This window comes from Gracilinanus agilis, chromosome 4 (genome assembly GCF_016433145.1).
Source record: "Gracilinanus agilis isolate LMUSP501 chromosome 4, AgileGrace, whole genome shotgun sequence".
NCBI lineage: Eukaryota > Metazoa > Chordata > Mammalia > Didelphimorphia > Didelphidae > Gracilinanus > Gracilinanus agilis.
The window spans coordinates 500,547,345-500,565,301 of NC_058133.1; the positions used below are offsets into that span (position 1 = coordinate 500,547,345).

The 17,957-nt window shown below is 54.7% G+C and overlaps 2 protein-coding genes across 3 annotated transcripts in view; one reads left to right on the forward strand and one right to left on the reverse strand.

The window, feature by feature from the left end:
• The window catches only part of CLIP2 (CAP-Gly domain containing linker protein 2), a 141,611-nt gene extending 138,810 nt beyond the window's left edge, over positions 1-2,801 (reverse strand). The window contains exon 1 of the mRNA XM_044675620.1: positions 2,735-2,801. Within this exon, the coding sequence (XP_044531555.1) occupies positions 2,735-2,801 (67 nt within the window). The remainder of the gene's footprint in view (positions 1-2,734) is intronic.
• A 33-nt stretch (positions 2,802-2,834) lies between these two features.
• Positions 2,835-13,957, forward strand: RFC2 (replication factor C subunit 2). 2 transcript variants are annotated; one of them, XM_044676414.1, is made up of 11 exons: positions 2,835-2,970; positions 4,019-4,088; positions 5,286-5,327; positions 5,643-5,749; positions 6,700-6,801; positions 7,750-7,850; positions 11,233-11,390; positions 11,479-11,544; positions 12,871-12,951; positions 13,121-13,234; positions 13,677-13,957. In XM_044676414.1, the coding sequence occupies exons 1-11, from the start codon at positions 2,843-2,845 to the stop codon at positions 13,785-13,787; spliced, it is 1,080 nt and encodes a 359-aa protein (XP_044532349.1). In that variant the 5' UTR covers positions 2,835-2,842; the 3' UTR covers positions 13,788-13,957. The 2 variants fall into 2 exon arrangements, with proteins under 2 accessions (XP_044532349.1, XP_044532350.1); XM_044676415.1 differs by lacking the exon at positions 6,700-6,801.
• Positions 13,958-17,957: the final 4,000 nt, after the last annotated feature.

The following is a 17,957-nucleotide window of genomic DNA, read 5'->3' on the forward strand; positions in this document are numbered from 1 at the left end:
AGAGAGAGAGAGAAGAGAAGAGAGAGAGGAAGAGAAGAGAAGAAAAGAGAGAGAGAGAGAGAGAGAGAGAGAGAGAGAGAGAGAGAGAGAGAGAGAGAGAAATCTAACACAAATGTTTTTTGCCAGAATTCTTTCTCTAGCTGGGGGGCTTGGAGCTTAGATAGAAGAGAAAATGATAGGTCCTTTGATACATCTCAGAATCTCAGAGCTGAGGAAGAATATTTATATTCTACAACTTATCTGGCAATGAATCAATAGTAGCACAAGGGAGGAAGAAACGGGACCAGTTGAATAAATGAATGAATGGATGGATTCAGGAAATGCCTGAATTCTGAGAAATTCTATGACTTGCCAGTTGTCATAAAGTCATCAAACTGTGGGATATGGGATATGAGCATGAGTCTTTCTAACTCCTGGTCCAGCACTGTATCCACTATGCCACATTCCCTCTCAATAAGTAAATATAAGATATCTGAGAAGAGAAAGTGTCCCAACAACTGGAGGAATCAGGTAAGGTTTCCTGTAGGTGGTGGTACATGTGAGGAACACTGAAAGAATATTTCTAAGCACACTTGAGAAGCCTCTGGAGATAGAAAACTCTGAATCTGACAACTAATTTGTAATAACTGTTATAAACAAAAAGAGGTCCTAAGGAGATATAGATGTACAATGATGTGAATGTATCTATCTGTATTCTCAGCTACAGATGATGGAGGAACACCAACTCTGATCACCCTTGACAGTTGTTATAATTTTCCCCTTCTCTCTAACAGTTGCCCAGGGAGGACCCTCCAGAGGTTAGATAGATGGATAACCTTTCCAGGTCCAACCTGGGGTTGGATAGATTAATATAGGGCTCTTGATTTGCCTTGGATTACGTTTGGTATCTGACTGCATTGACTCCCTCCCCTATGGTCGTGATATAAAGACCACTCAGGAAGGTACTTGTTAAACAAGGATTGGGGATTGGTGACCCTATCAATCTGTTATCTATAACTAGTTGACAATCAGGACTGGAGGCTATTAATCAGGTGGAAGCTGGAGATTTACTCTCCCCACTACCTCTGGTCCAGCCTGGCCACAGCCAAGCCAGAGAACAGGGAATGCTATTGATGCAGCTGTGTTGGTGATCTTATTCTCTCAGCTTTCTCACTACCAGTGTTTGGTGATGCACTAGCTCTCACAGTCTTTTAGGAAATAGCTTCAAAGTTATTCCTACCCTCTTCTTCATAGACCTCCCTACCACCTTTCACTACCCACTCAGAGATTTCCCAGTCCAGAGACTCCTGTCCAGAGACCTCCAGAGCCCAGAAAGACCCCCTCAATGTGGCTGTCAGGAGTATTTATACCATGGGGCCAACCAACATTTGCCCCTGGCTCACAGCCCCGGGAACATTCCGTGTCTTCCAACTGCCTTCTCTGTCATTCAAGTTGGCATCCATTATTTCCCAGATTATGAATATAACATAACCCAGAGGATTAAGTCAGGCTAAAAAGCTCAGGATTTCACTGTTTCTTGTGCTTTGTCTAACTGGATTCAAAGGTCCCAGGTTTGAATCTTGACTTTGACAGCTGTAACTGGTATGACCTGGTGACTTTATGATGGTCGACTCCTTTCCCTGGAGCTTAGTTCCCTCACCTGTAAAGTGAGTAGGTTGGAGTAAATGATTTCTTCCAACTGATGCTTTCATTCATCTGGGGCCATATTGGCCCATTTTTGAGACTATTCAAAGAACTTCAGTGCCTGTAATTGCTATATGACTTGACTTAGACTGCGACCTACTTGAGAGCAGGGATTATCATGTTTGTTTTTAACCTCCTTGAATCCCCAGCACTTAGCACAGTACCAGGCAAGGACTAAGCATCAAAGAAATGCTTGACTGACAGACAGAAAGGCAGCAAACAGGCAGAAAAGAAGCTGGGCTGACAGAAAAGCAGACAAGAAAGGCTGAAAGACTAAAAGACACAGACAGGCTGCTGGTAGGCTCTTTTTAATGCTGTGCATGTGTGTGTATGTGTGTGGGTGTATCTAAAAATAAACAGAAACAAGAATTTTTTTTCAAAAGCTTCCATTTTTCCAAAACGTCCCTATCCCCTATCGTCTTAGTTTTTCTCTATCTGCACCTCCAGACAATCATCTTTTGTAATAAAGAATGATTTAAAAAGAGATTAAGGAGCAGTTTAGCAAACTGAATGAAGCAGTGATTCATACCCATAGTTCACCATTCCCCCCCCACCCCCCCCACCTCTGAAAAGATGGGAAAGAGTTGTTCTGGGTTTAGATGGGATCTCAGACACTTCCTAGCTGTGTGACCCTGGGCAAGTCACTTAACTTTCATGGCTTAGCCCTTACCGCTTTGCTGCCTTGGAACCAATGCACAGTACTGATTCTAAGACATAAAGTAAAGGTTAAAAAAAAAGATTTAATTTAAAAAAGTCTTATATTTTAATTTTTCTGTAGTTGTGCCCATCCCTTGGAACAAAGAATTTTTGAAAAAGAGATTAAAAAGCAGTTTAACGAACTGAACTCACGACGGGATGCAGCGATCCATGCCTTTAGCCCCACAACCCCGCAAAAAAGAGAAGGAGCAACGTGGTTCTTCCCGGAGCGGTCTGCCTTAATCTCCCCTAGAGGCATCCTGGTCTATTGCTCCCTCCTCTCTATTGCTCTCTCCGCCCTCTTTCCCCGCCCCTTTACCGCCTCTCTCCCCTGTTCTCCAGTGCGCAGGCGCACCAAGGTCGGAGCCTCCGCCTCGGGACACGCTCCTGCGTCGGGGGCGGAACGTAGTTGGTGACGTCATCACGCCTACACGGCTGGTGGCGGGAAGGGGACTTGGTGAATATGGAGGTGGAAGAAAACGCAGCCCCGGATCCTGCCCCTGCCTCAGCCTCGGCCTCAGCTTCGGCCCCGGCCCCGGCTCCGGGCTCTGCTCCTGGCAAGGCCCCCGGGACTCACTACGAGCTGCCTTGGTGAGTGAGGGCCGGGGCCTGAGGAGGGGGCGAGCGGGTGAGCGGCCTTCAGTCAATCAACAAACTCGTGTTGATGTAGCGCCTGCTGTCTGCACAGCCTGGGATCCGGGATGCAGGAGCAGCAGCCCTGCCCGTAGGGGGCTCCCTCCAACCATGGTGACAAATACAAGAAAAATGGCGGGGGTCTGGAGAAGCGCCTTGTGCAAAGGCTTGGAGATGGGAAGTGAAGGGCCCTGGATGCAGCTGCCCAGCCCAGAGACAGGCAGTGGGGCAGCAGGGGGAAGGGACCACTCCTAGAGCCAAGGGGAGGCCAGAAAGGCCCAGCCTTAGAGCTGTAGGGGACTCAGAAGCCATGGATCCCATTTTACAGGTGGAGAAACTGAGGCCCAGAGAAAAGAGGACTTGCCTGAGGTTCCCCAGTCAGTGAGGGCGTTTTTGGATAGTAGTCTCCCTGCTGAGACTTCATTTCCTGCTTATTCTGCCCATAGTTCCAGGCGTATCGGGGCATAGCGCAGTGCTGGGCACCCAGTAAGTGCTTGATAAATGTTTATTACCAGTTAACATTTACACGGTGCCTACTATGTGCCAGGTGCTCGCTCTGAGCTTTATAATTACCATCTCATTTGCTCCTCCAGCATATGTAGGGAGGTGGGTATGTGCATTGTCCCCATTTGACAGATGAGGAAACTGAGACAAATGAGTTGAGTGACTTGCCCAAGGTCACCCAGCCAGTAAATGTCTGAGGGGCTGTCATTGTCCCCATTTTACAGATAAGAATGAGTCCAGAGCATGGCCTTTGTTGTACCTCCCAAACAGCAGTTCCTGCTCCAACAAACTCATTTTGGGTTTGGAAAGATGCTGCCCCCATCACCGGCCCGGAGCAGAACTTATCTCATCGCTGTCTCAATTCCCCAGGCCTGGCTCTTGTGGCTAGGTCATTGACCCTTCAGGGCCTCAGTTTTCTCATCTGTAAAATGGGAGAGTTGGACAAACGCCCTCAGAGATGGCTTCCTTGGCATTTGTAATGATTATTGTAATTACTGGACAGGGTTGAAAAGTACAGACCGATGAAACTGAATGAGATCGTGGGGAACGAAGACACCGTGAGCCGCCTGGAGGTGAGGCACGGGCTGGGGAAGGGGGGCCTCCCTTTGGGGTCCAGATCCACCCGGCTCCTGGGGATGGGACAAGAGAATCCCCAGGTTCTCTTATGGCCACTGCCCAGCCGGGTGACCTTGGACCAGTCACTGCCCGGCCCTTAGTGCTCTTCTGGGTCCCCCTCCCCCCAGCATGGACTAGGACCCAAGGGAAGGGCTAAAAATAGAAAGATGTCCGTGATGACGTCATCATCAGCCAATCCTCATCTCACAAAGGAGCCTGGGGGGCTCCCTTCATTGTTATTGACAATATATTTGGGAATGACGTCACTGCCGATTCCATCCAATGAGATTTACCTGCACAAATGTAATGTACAAGTTCTCCAGAGAGACCTCAGACTGCTGATGAAGTCATGTGAGCTCCACTCGCCTGGAACTGACAGTCACACAGACCAAATGGGCAGCTGTTGAGGAGTCCCAGCTGCTTGCTCTGTGTGTGGATCACTGGCATCTATAGTGGCGTCTAGAATGGCGTCTAGAATGGTGTCTAGAATGGCATCTATAGTTGGCATCTATGACAGCGTCTAGAATGGCATCTATAGTGGCGTCTATAGTTGGCATCTATGACAGCGTCTAGAATGGCATCTAGAATGGTGTCTAGAATGGCATCTATGATGGCGTCTATGATGGCGTCTAGAATGGCATCTAGAATGGCATGGATGCGTTTATCACGATTGGTTCCACTAGGTGACGTTTAGGGGCGCACGGATGATCTATAGAAACGTCTAATTGTTGGAATCGTGGGAGATTTCTGTAGAATTGATCTTTATTTCTAATCGATTAGCTCTTGGGATTCCTCTCCACGTCCATAATGGATCTTTATATATAATTGATGCACGTCTGTAATTGTTCATGCATTCACCTCAGACGTCCCCAGACCGGCAGAGTGGACATACGTGTCATTTGTATTTGACACGTCTGTCCTTGTTGATTGACTCGTCTGAGAATTAGATGTACAGAATCGATTACATCGTGGAGGATTTCCCCCATTTCTCTGCCTCCATCTTGGGCATTTCCATGTTGTCTGTGCAGATGAGTCTCTGCGCAGACGACCCGCCCATCCCCCTGTTTTTTGGGAGCCCCTCCCCTCGGGGAGGCTGGCCTGGGGTTGGAGGGAGGGGCTCAGCCCCCTAACCAGGCTTGTTCTCTTCCCCCCAGGTCTTTGCAAGAGAAGGGAACGTGCCCAACATCATCATTTCTGTGAGTCTTGCCTGGTAGTGATGGAAGCCTGATGGGGTCCCTGAAGCGCCTGCTATTTCCTAGCCAAACTTCAGGGCTACAGAGCCTGACCACCTGGGGGCCGCCTTCAGGGGCTTGGGTGTCCGGCCTCAGTTTCCTCATCTGGAAAGTGGGGGAGGTGGGGACCTCCGGAGAGATCCCAGACCTGCCCCCTCCGGGATGTGGTCTGTAACATCCACGGGACCCCAGCGACCTTCGGGGTGATTCTGGAGGGAAGGGGAGAGGAGTTGAGCCACTTCTGACACCCCACACACTCATAGGGAAATCTGTTTCTAGGGTCCCCCTGGAACCGGCAAAACCACCAGCATCCTGTGCTTGGCGCGGGCCCTCCTGGGTCCGTCCCTGAGAGACGCTGTCCTGGAGCTGAACGCCTCCAACGACAGGTAGGAGCCCTGAGGAGCCTATGAACTGGACTTCATCCCTTTCCTTCTCCTTTGGAATCAATGAGGAGGAGTGGGAAGGACCAGACCAGGGGGTTAGGTGACTTGGCCAGGGTCACACAGCCAGCACATGTCTGAGGCCAGATACTGCCTGAGAAGTTCTCACATTCACATGATCTAGATTCTTTATGTCTTTCTTTATTTTGTTCACTATGTTCCAGTTACATTTTCTGACCCCTCACCTTCTGTCTTAGGATCAGCCCTGGAGATCATCTCTTAAGCCAGAAGAGCCTTAAGGGCCAGGCAGTGGGGCTGAATGACTTGCCCAAGATCACATAGCTGGGAAGTGTCTGAGGCCACATTTGAACCCAGGACCTCTCGTCTCTGAGACTGGCTCTCGGCAGAGCTCCCTTGCTTTCTCCCAGGCTCTCTTAGACCCTGGAAGCCCCTTCTAACATGTGTTTTTAAATGCATCAGGCCCAAAGGATCGTGAGAAAGAAACCAGTGATATCCAAATTGAATGGCTGGGGGCAGCTGGGTGGCTCAGTGGACAGAACATCAGGCCTAGAGACAGGAGATCCTGGGTTCAAATTTAGTCTTGGAGCCTTTCTAGCTATGTGACCCTGGTTAAGTCACTTAACATCCATTGCTCAGACCTTTCCCTTCTGTCTTAGAGTTTTATTTGACTAAGACAGAAAGGAAGGGGGTTAAAACAAAACCAGGCTCCCAAGCCCTGCATTAAAAACCCCTAATTACTGCCCCCCCATTTTACTGATGAGGGAACTGAGGCCCAGAAAGTGAAGAGTGGGCTTTGAGGCGGGCAAGTGCTCCCCACTTTGAAGAAAATACCGGCACCAAATCCTCCTCTTCCGGGGCCCAGCACTCCCTCATCCTGCCTGGCCTCCAAGGGCTCTCCTGGAGTCGGGGCTCCCTGATCCTGTCTCTCACCTCAGGGGCATCGATGTGGTGAGGAACAAAATCAAGATGTTTGCGCAGCAGAAGGTCACCCTCCCCCGGGGCCGGCACAAGATCATCATCCTGGATGAGGCGGACAGGTGGGCACTGCGAGGGTGGCGAAGCCAGCCTTTGTCGTCCTGGGCGAGTTTGCATCCTGCATCTTTGGGATCTCTTCAGCCGGAGGTCAGGCCTTTACCTTTATTTAATCTTTAAACCTGATCCTCCTTCTGAAATTAATTCTGTGCCCAAGGTGCCAAGGCAGAAGAGGGGTGAGGGCAAGGCCATGGGGGTTAAGTGACTCATCCAGGGTCACACGGCTAGGAAGTGTCTGAGGCCAGATGTGAACCCAGGACCTCTTGTCTTGAGGCCCGGCTTTGCCCACTGAGCCACCTGGCCACCTGAGCCTTTCTTTTTGCCCGAGGGATGAAGTGACCCCTCGTCAGGTGACTCAGGAATTCTTTAGTGGCTTCATGCCAGCTGCTTCGGCCTGAAGAAATCAAGGTGAGACCTTTAGGTGGGACATGCGGGCCCCTGGGCCAGTGTGATGGGCCCCACGCTAGACAGGCCCTGAGGGGCCGGGCACAGCTGGCAGCACCCCCACTGCCGGGCCTCTGGTGGCCATCCCCTTGGGGAGGAGCAGAAGGGAGGGCTGGGAACGGGTGTGAGCAGGCGTGGCTTGAGTCCAGTGACCTTTGGGGGACAGTGTGGACACTAGGCCAGGGCTGCCCTGAGGCTGGCCACGGGGTCCTTGAGCCGGACAGGGAAGAAACGGGCTGTTCTCATTCACTCTAGATTACAGTGTAGACAGCAGCCCGCATTTCTGTGGATGTCGGTGTAGATGACAGGCCTGTTTCTGTGGATTATGGTGTAGATGGCAGGGCAGGTGGTGCTTCTGCTGATTATGGTGTAGACAGCAGTCTGCATCTCTGTGGATGTCAGTGTGGCTGGTAGGGCAGGTCGTGTCCCTGGATGTCAGTGTAGACAGCTGGCCATCCTGTGGAAGAAGGCTTGGTGATGTGACCCCGCGTGTTCTTTCCCCCACCCAGCATGACAGATGGAGCCCAGCAGGCCTTGCGGCGGACGATGGAGATCTACTCCAAGACGACGCGCTTTGCCCTGGCCTGTAACGCCTCGGACAAAATCATAGGTAAGAGCTGATAAGATTGCTGGGAGGGACCGGCTGGTCTTGAGTCCCCTCCCCCATTTACAGAGGGGTCCTGAGGCTGTGTCCGTGGTCACTGGTGAGCCCGGAGGTGGATTTGAACCCAGGCCTTCCTGGTTCCTGTCCTGCCACCCGCTGGGTCTTCTCTGACCTCCTGGAGGCTGGTCGCTTCGTGTCACTTCATCTATCCTGGCCTGTTTGTGCCTTTGGACCTTTGTCCCCCCTCCGTGCCCCCTGCCTCCTGCCCGTCTCCCTCAGAGACCATCATGTCTGTACCAAGAGAATGAGAATAGAGAGCTTAAATAACTCATTTTCAGAAGTGCTTGTACATGGACCCCCCCAAGAAAGAAGTCCAAGACCAGGTGGATTTACAGTCAAATTCTATGACACATTTAAGGCATAATTAATTCTAAAATTACAAAAGCCGTTTGGGAAAATGGGAAAAGAAGGCCTCCTATCAAGTTTTTTCTGTGGTATGAATATGATAGCCAAACTGGGGATGTTCAAAAGAGAAAAAGAAAGCTCTTGGCCAGTTTCCCTAATGAATACCAATGCAAACATTCTTAATAAAATATTGGCAAGAAAACTATAGGAGCAAATATCACAAGATTATACTCTGTGACCAGACTGGATTTGGATTTATACCAGGAATGCAGGGGAGGCTCATTAATAGGAAAGCCATAAGCATGAGCGACAAAAAATATTAGTAACCAGAACCCCATGACTGTACTGATGTGGTATATTGCTGATCCTGTTTTACTAGAAAGTTAAAAACACTAGGAAGCATAAGAAGAAATGAGTCCTTCCTCCACGCAAGTCTAACCTATCTAAAATAAGAACCGGCATGGTCTGTAATGCGGTTAAACTAAAGGTCTTCCCAGTGAGATCAGGTATAAAATAAGGCAGCCTATTATCACTTTCTGTTATTATTCTATTAATAATTATAGATAAAATTACAATGTTGTTCAGACATTTTAGTTGCGCCTGACGCTCTGGGACCCCATTCAGGGTTTTCTTGGAAGAGATAACTGGGATCGTTTGCCTTTTCCTTCTCCAGCCCATTTTTTTTCTAAACCTTTATTTCTGTCTTAGTAACAACTCTTAAGACAGAAGGACAAAGGCCAGCAAACATGGTTAAGTGTGTCTTGTCCAGGTTCACCTAGCTAGGAAGTGTCTGAGGCCAGATTGAACTCGGGTTCTCCCAATTCCAGGTCTGTTGTCCTATCTGCTGTGCCCCATAGCTGCCCCTTCTCCAGCTCTTTTTATAGATGAGGAAACTGAGGCAAAAATGGTTAAGTGACTTGTCCAGGATCACACAGCTAGTATGTATTTGAGACTAGATTTGAACTCAGAAAGTTGGGGCTTCCCTAACTTCAGTCCTGGCCCTCTACCCATCTGCCTTAAAAGAATAAAATAGAATAATAAAATATTAGCGCTAGAAATACTATTCATAATGATCAGACAAAAAAGAAATTAAGCAAATAAGCATAGACAAGGAAGAACCAAGATGACTCCTTTTTGCAGCTGGTGGGATGGTTTACTCAGAGAGCCCTAGAAAGGCAACTAAAAACATAAGTGAAATAAGGAACGACCTCACCAAAGTTGCAGAATAGAAAATAGAATAACTATAGAATGTCTAAAATACTGCTGAGATACACATAGGAACTCTGGCTACAACTATAAAACTCCCTTTACCCAAGTCAGTTTTGAGAAATAGAGAAATGTTAATCGCTTGTGCATAGGCCAAGTTGAGTAACAAAAACGACAGCTCCTCAAATGAATCGATGCATTCAGTGCCGTGCCAATTAAATGACCAAAGGATTACTTTGAAGAGCTAGAAAAAAGAGATGTATATGGAGGCAGAAAAGGCTGAGAACCTCAAAGGCAACAGTGGAGAGGGAGGAAGAGATCTAGCAATATCAGATCTCCAACTGTCCTGCAAAATGGGAATCCTCAAAGACCTGGAGAGGAGGATGAGGAAACAGAGCAGGTCCACAACATACAAAAGCGAAACCGGACACACAGTAGCCCAGTGTCTGATAAAGCAAAGATCCCATCTGTTGGGAGCTTGGCAGTCACTGAAACCGTTGGGAAAACTGGAAAGCATCAGTGTGACGGAAACGAGGCCGACAGCGCACACCATACACCGAGATAAGCTCTGAACGGAGCTGGGTTTGGACTTTAGGGACATTATAAACAAGTTAGAGCAGCGGGGAAGAAAGGGCCTGTCCGCCAGGGCTGGGGAGGATAGAGTTTCACAGCAGGCCAAATGAACAGTTTCTGACAGAAAGTGAAAAGGGTTTTGTACACACCAAACCAGTTTGGCTAAAGTGAGAAGAGGAAGCAATGCAGGGAATACATTTTTGCAGAAAGTTTCTCTGATAAGGTCTCGTGGCTGCAAAATCTAGAAAATGCGTTCAGATTTAGAAGAACGATGCCATTCTGCAGCCCATAAAGGGTGAGAAGATAAAAACCGGCATTTCTGGAGGAAGAAATCCAGCTCTTGGTGGCCATAGGAAAAATCATGTACACTGGGACGTGCCTGGCAGATTGGCTAACAGGACAGAAGGAAGAGGACAGACTCCTAGCGAAGGGGAAAGCAGGGCGTTGATGCTGGGTCCACAGAGGCCCCGAGGCCTGTGTCCCAGGGAGATGATCAGAGAGAGAGAAGGGCCTGCAGAGGGCAACTCTGGGGTGGTGGACAAGTGGCTGTTACCGGATGTCCACTTGGGGGTGCCTGCACGGTTGTGGTCGAGACTGTAAGGGATATGCTGAGCCCAGAGAAAGGCCCTGAGCAGGAGGAATATGGAAAAAGCTGAGAAGACCACCAAGGGCCACAAAGGGGTCGTTGAGAGCGTCAGGAGGACACCGGAAATACGCCTTTGTGCCGCTCCTGATCGACCCCTTGGCAGAAGTGATGGGCTCTGCTGGGTGGTGCAGTGGATGGAGCCTTTGCGCCTGGAGTCAGGAAGGCCAGTTCAAATCTGGTCAGCTTCACCCATTAAGTGCCCCTGGCCAAAGCCTTATTGCCCTGCGGGCTTTCTGAGAGGGGATTTCCCCCCCCCCCCTCCGTGTGTGAGCCGGGGCTGCCCTGGGAGGTGGAGGTCCCCCAGGCCGGGTCAGGCTCAGGGTTAGCAGAGGCGGGGTTCAGGGGAGGAGCTTTCCTGGCCTCTGTATCCTGGATGTGCTCTGAGTCACGGCCTGTTTAACCCCCCCCCCATCCCCCAGGGGGCGCCCCTGGGAGATATTCCGTCTCTTCCGATGATTTTCCCCTCCTTAGGAGGCCTTAAAGGCCAGGGCCGGGAGGGGCTCCCCGAGGGCCGCCCCCGCCCCCCTCGCTGATGCCGGCCCCTCCCTCTGCCCTCAGAGCCCATCCAGTCCCGCTGCGCCGTCCTGCGCTACACCAAGCTGACAGACGCCCAGGTGCTGGCCAGACTCATGACCGTCATCGAGAAGGAGAAGGTGGAGTACACGGACGACGGGCTGGAGGCCATCGTGTTCACCGCGCAGGGGGACATGCGGCAGGTCCGAGGGCGAGCCCGCGCCCGGCCAGATGGGGGAGGGAGGGGGCGGGGCCTCCAGGAGCCCCGGATCTCACGAGAGCCTCCCGCAGGCGCTGAACAACCTACAGTCCACCTATTCCGGCTTTGGCTTCATCAACAGTGAGAACGTGTTCAAGGTAAGAGCCCGACGGGGTGCCCGAGGGCGGGAGCTTCCGGCCTGGGGGTGCCCTTCGGGAGTGAGGAGAGCCGGAGGGGCGCCCTCCAGTCCATCCCCGTCATTTGACAGATGAGGAAACTGAGGCCCAGGGAGGGGGGAGGCTCCATCCTGGGTCTTCCCAGAGAGGGTGGGATGGAATGCCTGGAAGGTGTGAGGGGTTCCGGAGAGGTTTGCTGGGGGCCTGCTCTCCTTCTTGGCAGCTTGGAGGGGGCTGGCCAGTGTCTGCAGCAGACACCTGGGTTCTGCAGGGCGGCCGGCCTGGGTCCGGGGGCTCCCCAGAGGCCAGCTCTGCCCCCTGGCCCTAGTCCTTCCCCAGCCCAGCTCCCGTTCTGCCCCTCCATGTCGGGGAGTGACCTCCAGCCTGGCACGGAGCCTTTGAGTTTTATTATCTCCTTTCTGGGATCTTCTATCTTGGAATGGATTCTGGCTCCAAGGCAGAAGAGAGGTAAGGGCCAGGCAGTAGGGATGAAGTGACTTGCCCAGGGTCACCCAGCTGGGAAGTGTCTGAGGCCAGGTTTGAACCCAGAACCTCCTGTCTCTAGACCAGGCTCTCCATCCACCAAACCACCCGGCTTTTCCTCCTTCAAGTTCTTGGCCTCTTTTTCCTGAGCCAGGACAGGTGCCCGTCTTGTTGGCATCGCGGGGCCCATGGCCTCTCGGCATCTCCCTTGACGTGTCTCATTTTAACCCTGGGGGTCCCGTGCCCAGGTTTCTGCATTGGCACTGCCTGGGAGGTTGGGGGCAGCAGGGGGCCCGGTGGGAAGCTGGCCCCTTCCTCTGGAGACAGAGGCCTGGGCTCAATGCTAACAGTGGGGCCCCGGGCACCTAAAATGGGGATAACCAGCTCCTCCATCACAGGGTTGTGAGCACCAAACCACACAGACAGACATTATGAGGCTACATAAAGGCCGGCTGAGGCCATTGCTGTGGTTTGAATTATTCTTAGCCCTTGTGTGATGTCAGACACCTCTCATAACTTCTCTTGAGCCTCAGTTTCCTCGTCTCTGAAATGGGGCCTGCCCCACCTTGTGAGGACCAGACAGGCCGGCGGGTAGAGCCTTTGCCAGCCGTAAGCCCTTTGTCAGGGCTGCCTGTTGTCATGAGGCTCCTCACTTCAGCCCTTGGGCGGGTGCTTAGGCCATTTGGGCCTCGGTTTCCTCAGGGGAGGCCAGGTTGGCCCAGGCGCCCACAGATCGCTGGGCCGGGCCCCTCCGATACCCCGTCCCTCCCCCCCATGGATGTGAAGCCTGTGATTACCCGGCTTCTCTCGGCTTCTCTTGGCCAGGTCTGTGACGAGCCGCACCCCCTGCTGGTGAAGGAGATGCTCCAGCACTGCGTGAGCGCCAACATCGACGAGGCCTACAAGGTTCGGCCCTTTCCCAGCTGCCCTCCCAGGGGCGTCCAAGCACCAGGCCGAGGCCGCTGGGGCCGGGGATGGTGAGGGCCCGCCTGGGGGTGCAGGGGGGGTGGCGGCCATGAGCGTGGGTCACTGGGCCTGCCTGGGCACCTCCCTCAGCACTGCCTTCTCTGCCCAGATCCTTGCCCACCTCTGGCGCCTCGGCTACTCCCCAGAAGACGTCATTGGCAACATTTTCCGGGTGTGTAAAACCTTCCAGATGCCCGAGTACCTGAAGCTGGAGTTTATCAAGGTCAGTGGGCCCTTGTGGGGCGACCCGTTAAGGGGCCTGGCCGGGCACTGCCAAGGTGGCCCAAGGCAGGGAGGGGGACGTGTCGGGCCTGTCTCTGCACGTCGTCCCTCTCAGGGTAAGAGACGGTTCTTGGGGCCGAGGAGAGGCCGCGCAGATCGCGTGTGATTTTACTGATTTTCAGGCCTTTAGTCATCGTGACTCGGGGATCTGTGGGTCTCCCCTGCAGCCCTCCGTCTCAGGCCTTTTCCCCAGACTCCGTGGGAGGCCAGGCCCAGGTTGTGGCTCTGCACTCGGCGGGCTCCTCCCTCTCGCAGGCCCTTCTAGGCCCCGGCCTGGGCCCTGCTCGGCATAGCCTGCCATGCCCAAGGCCGGCGCGCCAGGAGACAGAGCTGCGCTGCCCGGTGGCCCGGCTGGCTGCTGACCACTTGTTTTGGGCTTTCAGGAGATTGGCTACACGCACATGAAGATTGCCGACGGCGTGAACTCCCTGCTGCAGATGGCCGGCCTCCTCGCCAGGCTCTGCCACAAGACTCTGGCGCCTGCTGCTAGCTAGAGAGTGGTTGTCCCCGGGGCCAGAGCCATGCACTGCCTGCCTCCCATTGGTCAGGACAGGCTGGACCTTCTTCCTGAGGGTGGCCTTAGACTGACCCTGGGGTGGAAGGAGCCTCCCCCAGCCTCCTGCCTGCTTATGCCGAATGTGACAATAAAATGTGAGAATTTGGAGCGTTCTGTCAGTGCTTCCTTGTAGGGCAGCCAGGCCTGGAGACGGGGGTCTGGGTTCAAATCTGGTCTCGGACATGTCCCATTGGGGTGACCCTGGTCCAGTCACTGCTTGACTCCTCTGCCTTGGAGCTCCTACACACTATTGATTCTGGGGTGGAAAGGGAGGATTTTTCTTAAAAAGCTGAATTTGGGAGCAGGACCTGATTGGGGTGGGGTGGGGTAGAGCTGATCTCCCGAGGGTCCAGGCCTCCCCACCCCACCGCGGGACCCCAGCTCAATCCCCAACACTCCCAGAGGGCCCCTCCATTGCTGATGTTTTGTGAGGTTTTGGTAGCCTCGAGGCCATCATGGTGGGGCAGAAACTCTCTAGGGTTGGCCTTGCTGAGTGTGAAGGGAGGTCAGGTAGCTGCCAGCGCCAGTGACCTGCGGGGTCTGCCTGTGCCCAGGGGATCCTCCTGGGGACCCCTGCTGGGTCCTGCAGCAGAGGAGGGGGTCAGAGGTACATCTACACACATGTGCCCAGGCCACGAGCATGACTGAGAACTGGGGGGCAGGGGGAGCTCTCCTGTGTCCCTCATCAGCACATGTGGCTGTTTCACACTGTATGCACCGGGGTGGCCCTCCTGGCCTGGGGGTCAAGGCTGCAACAGCCGGTGGTCAGCTAGGCCAGAGAGCAGGGCCTCTCCCTGGCTCCTCAGTGGCAGGAGGTCAGAGCCCAAAGGAGCCTAACTGGGCCCCCCATGACAGGTCACCCGGCCTCTCCTCAAAGCGTTGGGCCTGCAAGACAGGATCCCAGAGCTGAGAACGAGAGAGCCTGGGGTTTGGCCTCCTGCCCGGCCGGGCCTCCTCGTATTTCAGGCAGGGTGTCGAGTGTGGAATGGCAGAGGGCACCGGACTGGCCTTCAGCACCACTTTTATTAGCTTTGGGGCCAGACGGGGCTCACCAGAGGAACACCATAATGCTTTTAAGAGTAAACCTGCCGTTACCATGAACTACAGACCAAGAAGCAGCTTCGCCCTCCAGACCCACAGCCCAAGGGCCTGCCTTCGGCCCTGTTGGGTGGGGATGTGCCACCTCCATCGAGGTCAGGCCAGAAAGGACCCGAGAGGCCAGCCAGGTCAACCTCCCCATTTACAGATGAGAAAACAGGCCTGCTGACGTTAGGAAACCCGCCCCAAAGCCCCCTGGTAAGGAATGGAGGTGGCCAGAGCCCAGGCCCTATGCCTGGGGGTGCCTGGCAGGACCCCATGCCATGTGGTTGGAGAGATCCCCCCCATGGGCCTTCCTGCACCCCACCTGCGGAGGTCAGACCCCCAAAAGTCTCAGTGCCACCATTGGCCTGTGTCAGGCCAAGTGCTGGGCTTCCCTTTGGACCCTCTGGAGCAGCTCCAGAAAGAAGGAAGGAGAGGCCAGTGGCAGCCTGTGGGTGAGATTTTGAGGAAAGTCCCTCCTGTGGGAGGCCCGTGGATGGGACGGGTCGGGGCTTCCATGAGTGGGTCGGGCAGAGGGTGGCGTCCTTGTGCTGCACATCCCGGCACCTTCGAGAGGAAAAGACAAGCTGGTCAAGGAGCCCCCCCGGGAAGTGCCTGGCAGCCCTGGAAGGCCCGCCAGGAAGAAGTCACTCTAAAGATCTTCCACTATTGAAGAGCCTCCCGTGACCTCGATGGAGGCCTGACCGTGTGATGCCACGGCCGTGGGGAGCTCCCGGCCGCCCGTGCAGGCCCTGCCCTCTGCCCACGGTCTTAGGGCATCGCCCAAGGCCCAAGACCACCCTCACACAGCCAGTCTGGGTCAGAAGTCAGACTGGAACCCAAGGCCTGACGCCAAGGCCGGCTTTTCTCCACCCTTCTAGACTGCCTTCCTTCGACTAAGAAGTGGCAGACGGGAAGAAAACCAAGAAATACAGGAGGAGAATCTAATAATCATGGTGTCCAGCATTTATACAGCCCCCGAGGCAGACGGAGCCCGGGGCTTCTGTTTGTGACACCTTTTACACACTGCTGGGCAGAGGGGCTTCCGCCCCACGGCGCCACAAGGGTGCCTCCCTCCCCTCTCTAGCTGACTCACAAGGGGGATGGGAGAGGCCCAGGGACGAGAGGTCCTGGGTTCAAGTGTGACCTCGGAGGAGGGAAGAGAGGAGAGGGGAGGGAAGAGAAAAGACCAGACCTGACCTGACCAGATCTGACTGGACTGGACTGGACTGGACCAGACTGTCCACATCCAGGGGAACACGAGCCCCAGATTATTCCTTTACCTTCTTCCTACAGGACAGCTACATCTCCATTCACATAATCCGGCTCGCTGGAGTCTTCCTCCAGGCTTCCTGCAGGACTACAGGTCCCGGTGGGACAGCTCCCAGGCTCTGCTCCTTCCTTGGCACCTGAAAGCCCAGAGTGGCCTGGTGATGAGAGGGCTGGAGGCTCGGTACCCAAGAGAAGGGGAGTCTCCCTGGCCTGAGAGCATCCCGGTCGCCAGCCTCATAGGCGCCTCATAGACAGGATGCCCGCCGCATTCCCGGAGGGTGCCCTTCCTCCCCAGTGGGCACTACCACCGGGGACAGGTCCCTCCCTCTCTCCCTAAATCAGATGCCATCTCCCCTGGGCACAGGGCTCCGTGTGCCCCAGTGGATCCCAGAGGAGCCGGGCACAGAGTAGGCATCTAATAAATGCAGTGGAGTTAAGGCGAATGGCATGGGTGGGAGATGAGGAGGAGGAGAGGTGGGCACGCTAGGCAGCTCAGTGGCTAAAGAGCCAGGCCCAGAGAGGGGAGGTCTTGAGTTCAGATCTGACCTCAGACGCTTCTCACTGGGTGACCCTGAGCAAGTCCCTTGACCCCCATTGCCTAGCCCTCATTGCTCTTCTGCCCTGGAAGCAGGGCCCAGCATTGATCCTAAGATGGAAGGAGAGGAGGCAGCGGGCAGGGGCACCCTGACCTCTGGCTCTTCTTCTCCAGGTCAGCTTAGGGGCCACCTCCTACAGGAGGCCTTCCTGCTGCCCTCCTCCCCCAGATTCACGTTCTCCATCCCTCAGTGCCGACCTGTTGTCTCTCCCTAGGCTGAAGGCTCCTGCAGGGCAGGGCCTGGGGGATGGATGTCTGCATCCCCGGGGCCCGGCGCCCACGAGGGGGTTCACCCATGGGTGCTGCTGGGCTCTCCCCTCGCAGACCGCCGCCGCCCCCCCATTAGCCTCTTCCGGTCTCGGCCAATCCGCATTAAGGGCTCGGCTGAAGCGCAGCCCGAGGCGGGGCGGGGCTGAGGGGAGCCGAGAGCGCAGGCGCGGCTCGCGGCAGCCCCATCGCCGGGCGGGGCACGTACTTGCCACCTTGACGGACTGCCTCCACTGCTCGATGGACGCCGAGTTCTGATAATCCGCAGAGTCCTCCGCACCTGCAGGGCGAAGCAGAGGCGTTTGCGGGGTGGGGGGAAAGCTGGCCGCCGCCGGGCGCTCCTGCCCGCGGTGCCCGGGCTCCCCCTGGCACAGGACCCGCCTGGACCCGTGCGGAGGCCCTTGGCACGGAGCGGCGAGCGATAAGGCAGGGCCCGGCTCCAGGAGCCCCACAGGGACGCGCCAGCAGCCGCGGAGGACAGCTGCCGGCGGGGCCCCGAGCCCTCCCCATGGAGCGCCCCACCTAACCTTCCTGGGCCTCAGTTTCTTCATCTGTCAAAGGAGGAGATTAGGCCGGCCCGCCTGGGTCCTCCCGGCTCTACCCAGAATCCTCTGAGCCCAGGAAGGCCTTCCCGGAGCCTTAAAGGCTTAGGAAAGGGAAGCCGCTCCTCCTCGGCGCTTCCACTCCGGACACCCAAGAGGCGGCGCCCGCCCCCAGCCCCTGCCCAGCCTTGGCCTTAGCCTTGGCCCTAGCCTTGGCCTTGGCGCGAGCCTCTTGCCTGGGTCTTCCTCCACCGGTTTGCAGATCAAGATATTTTCGTAGGAAATGGTGTCGTCGTCGACGTCTGCAAGAGAGCACGGAGGAGACACGGTGACTGTGTGGCTCCTCCATTCG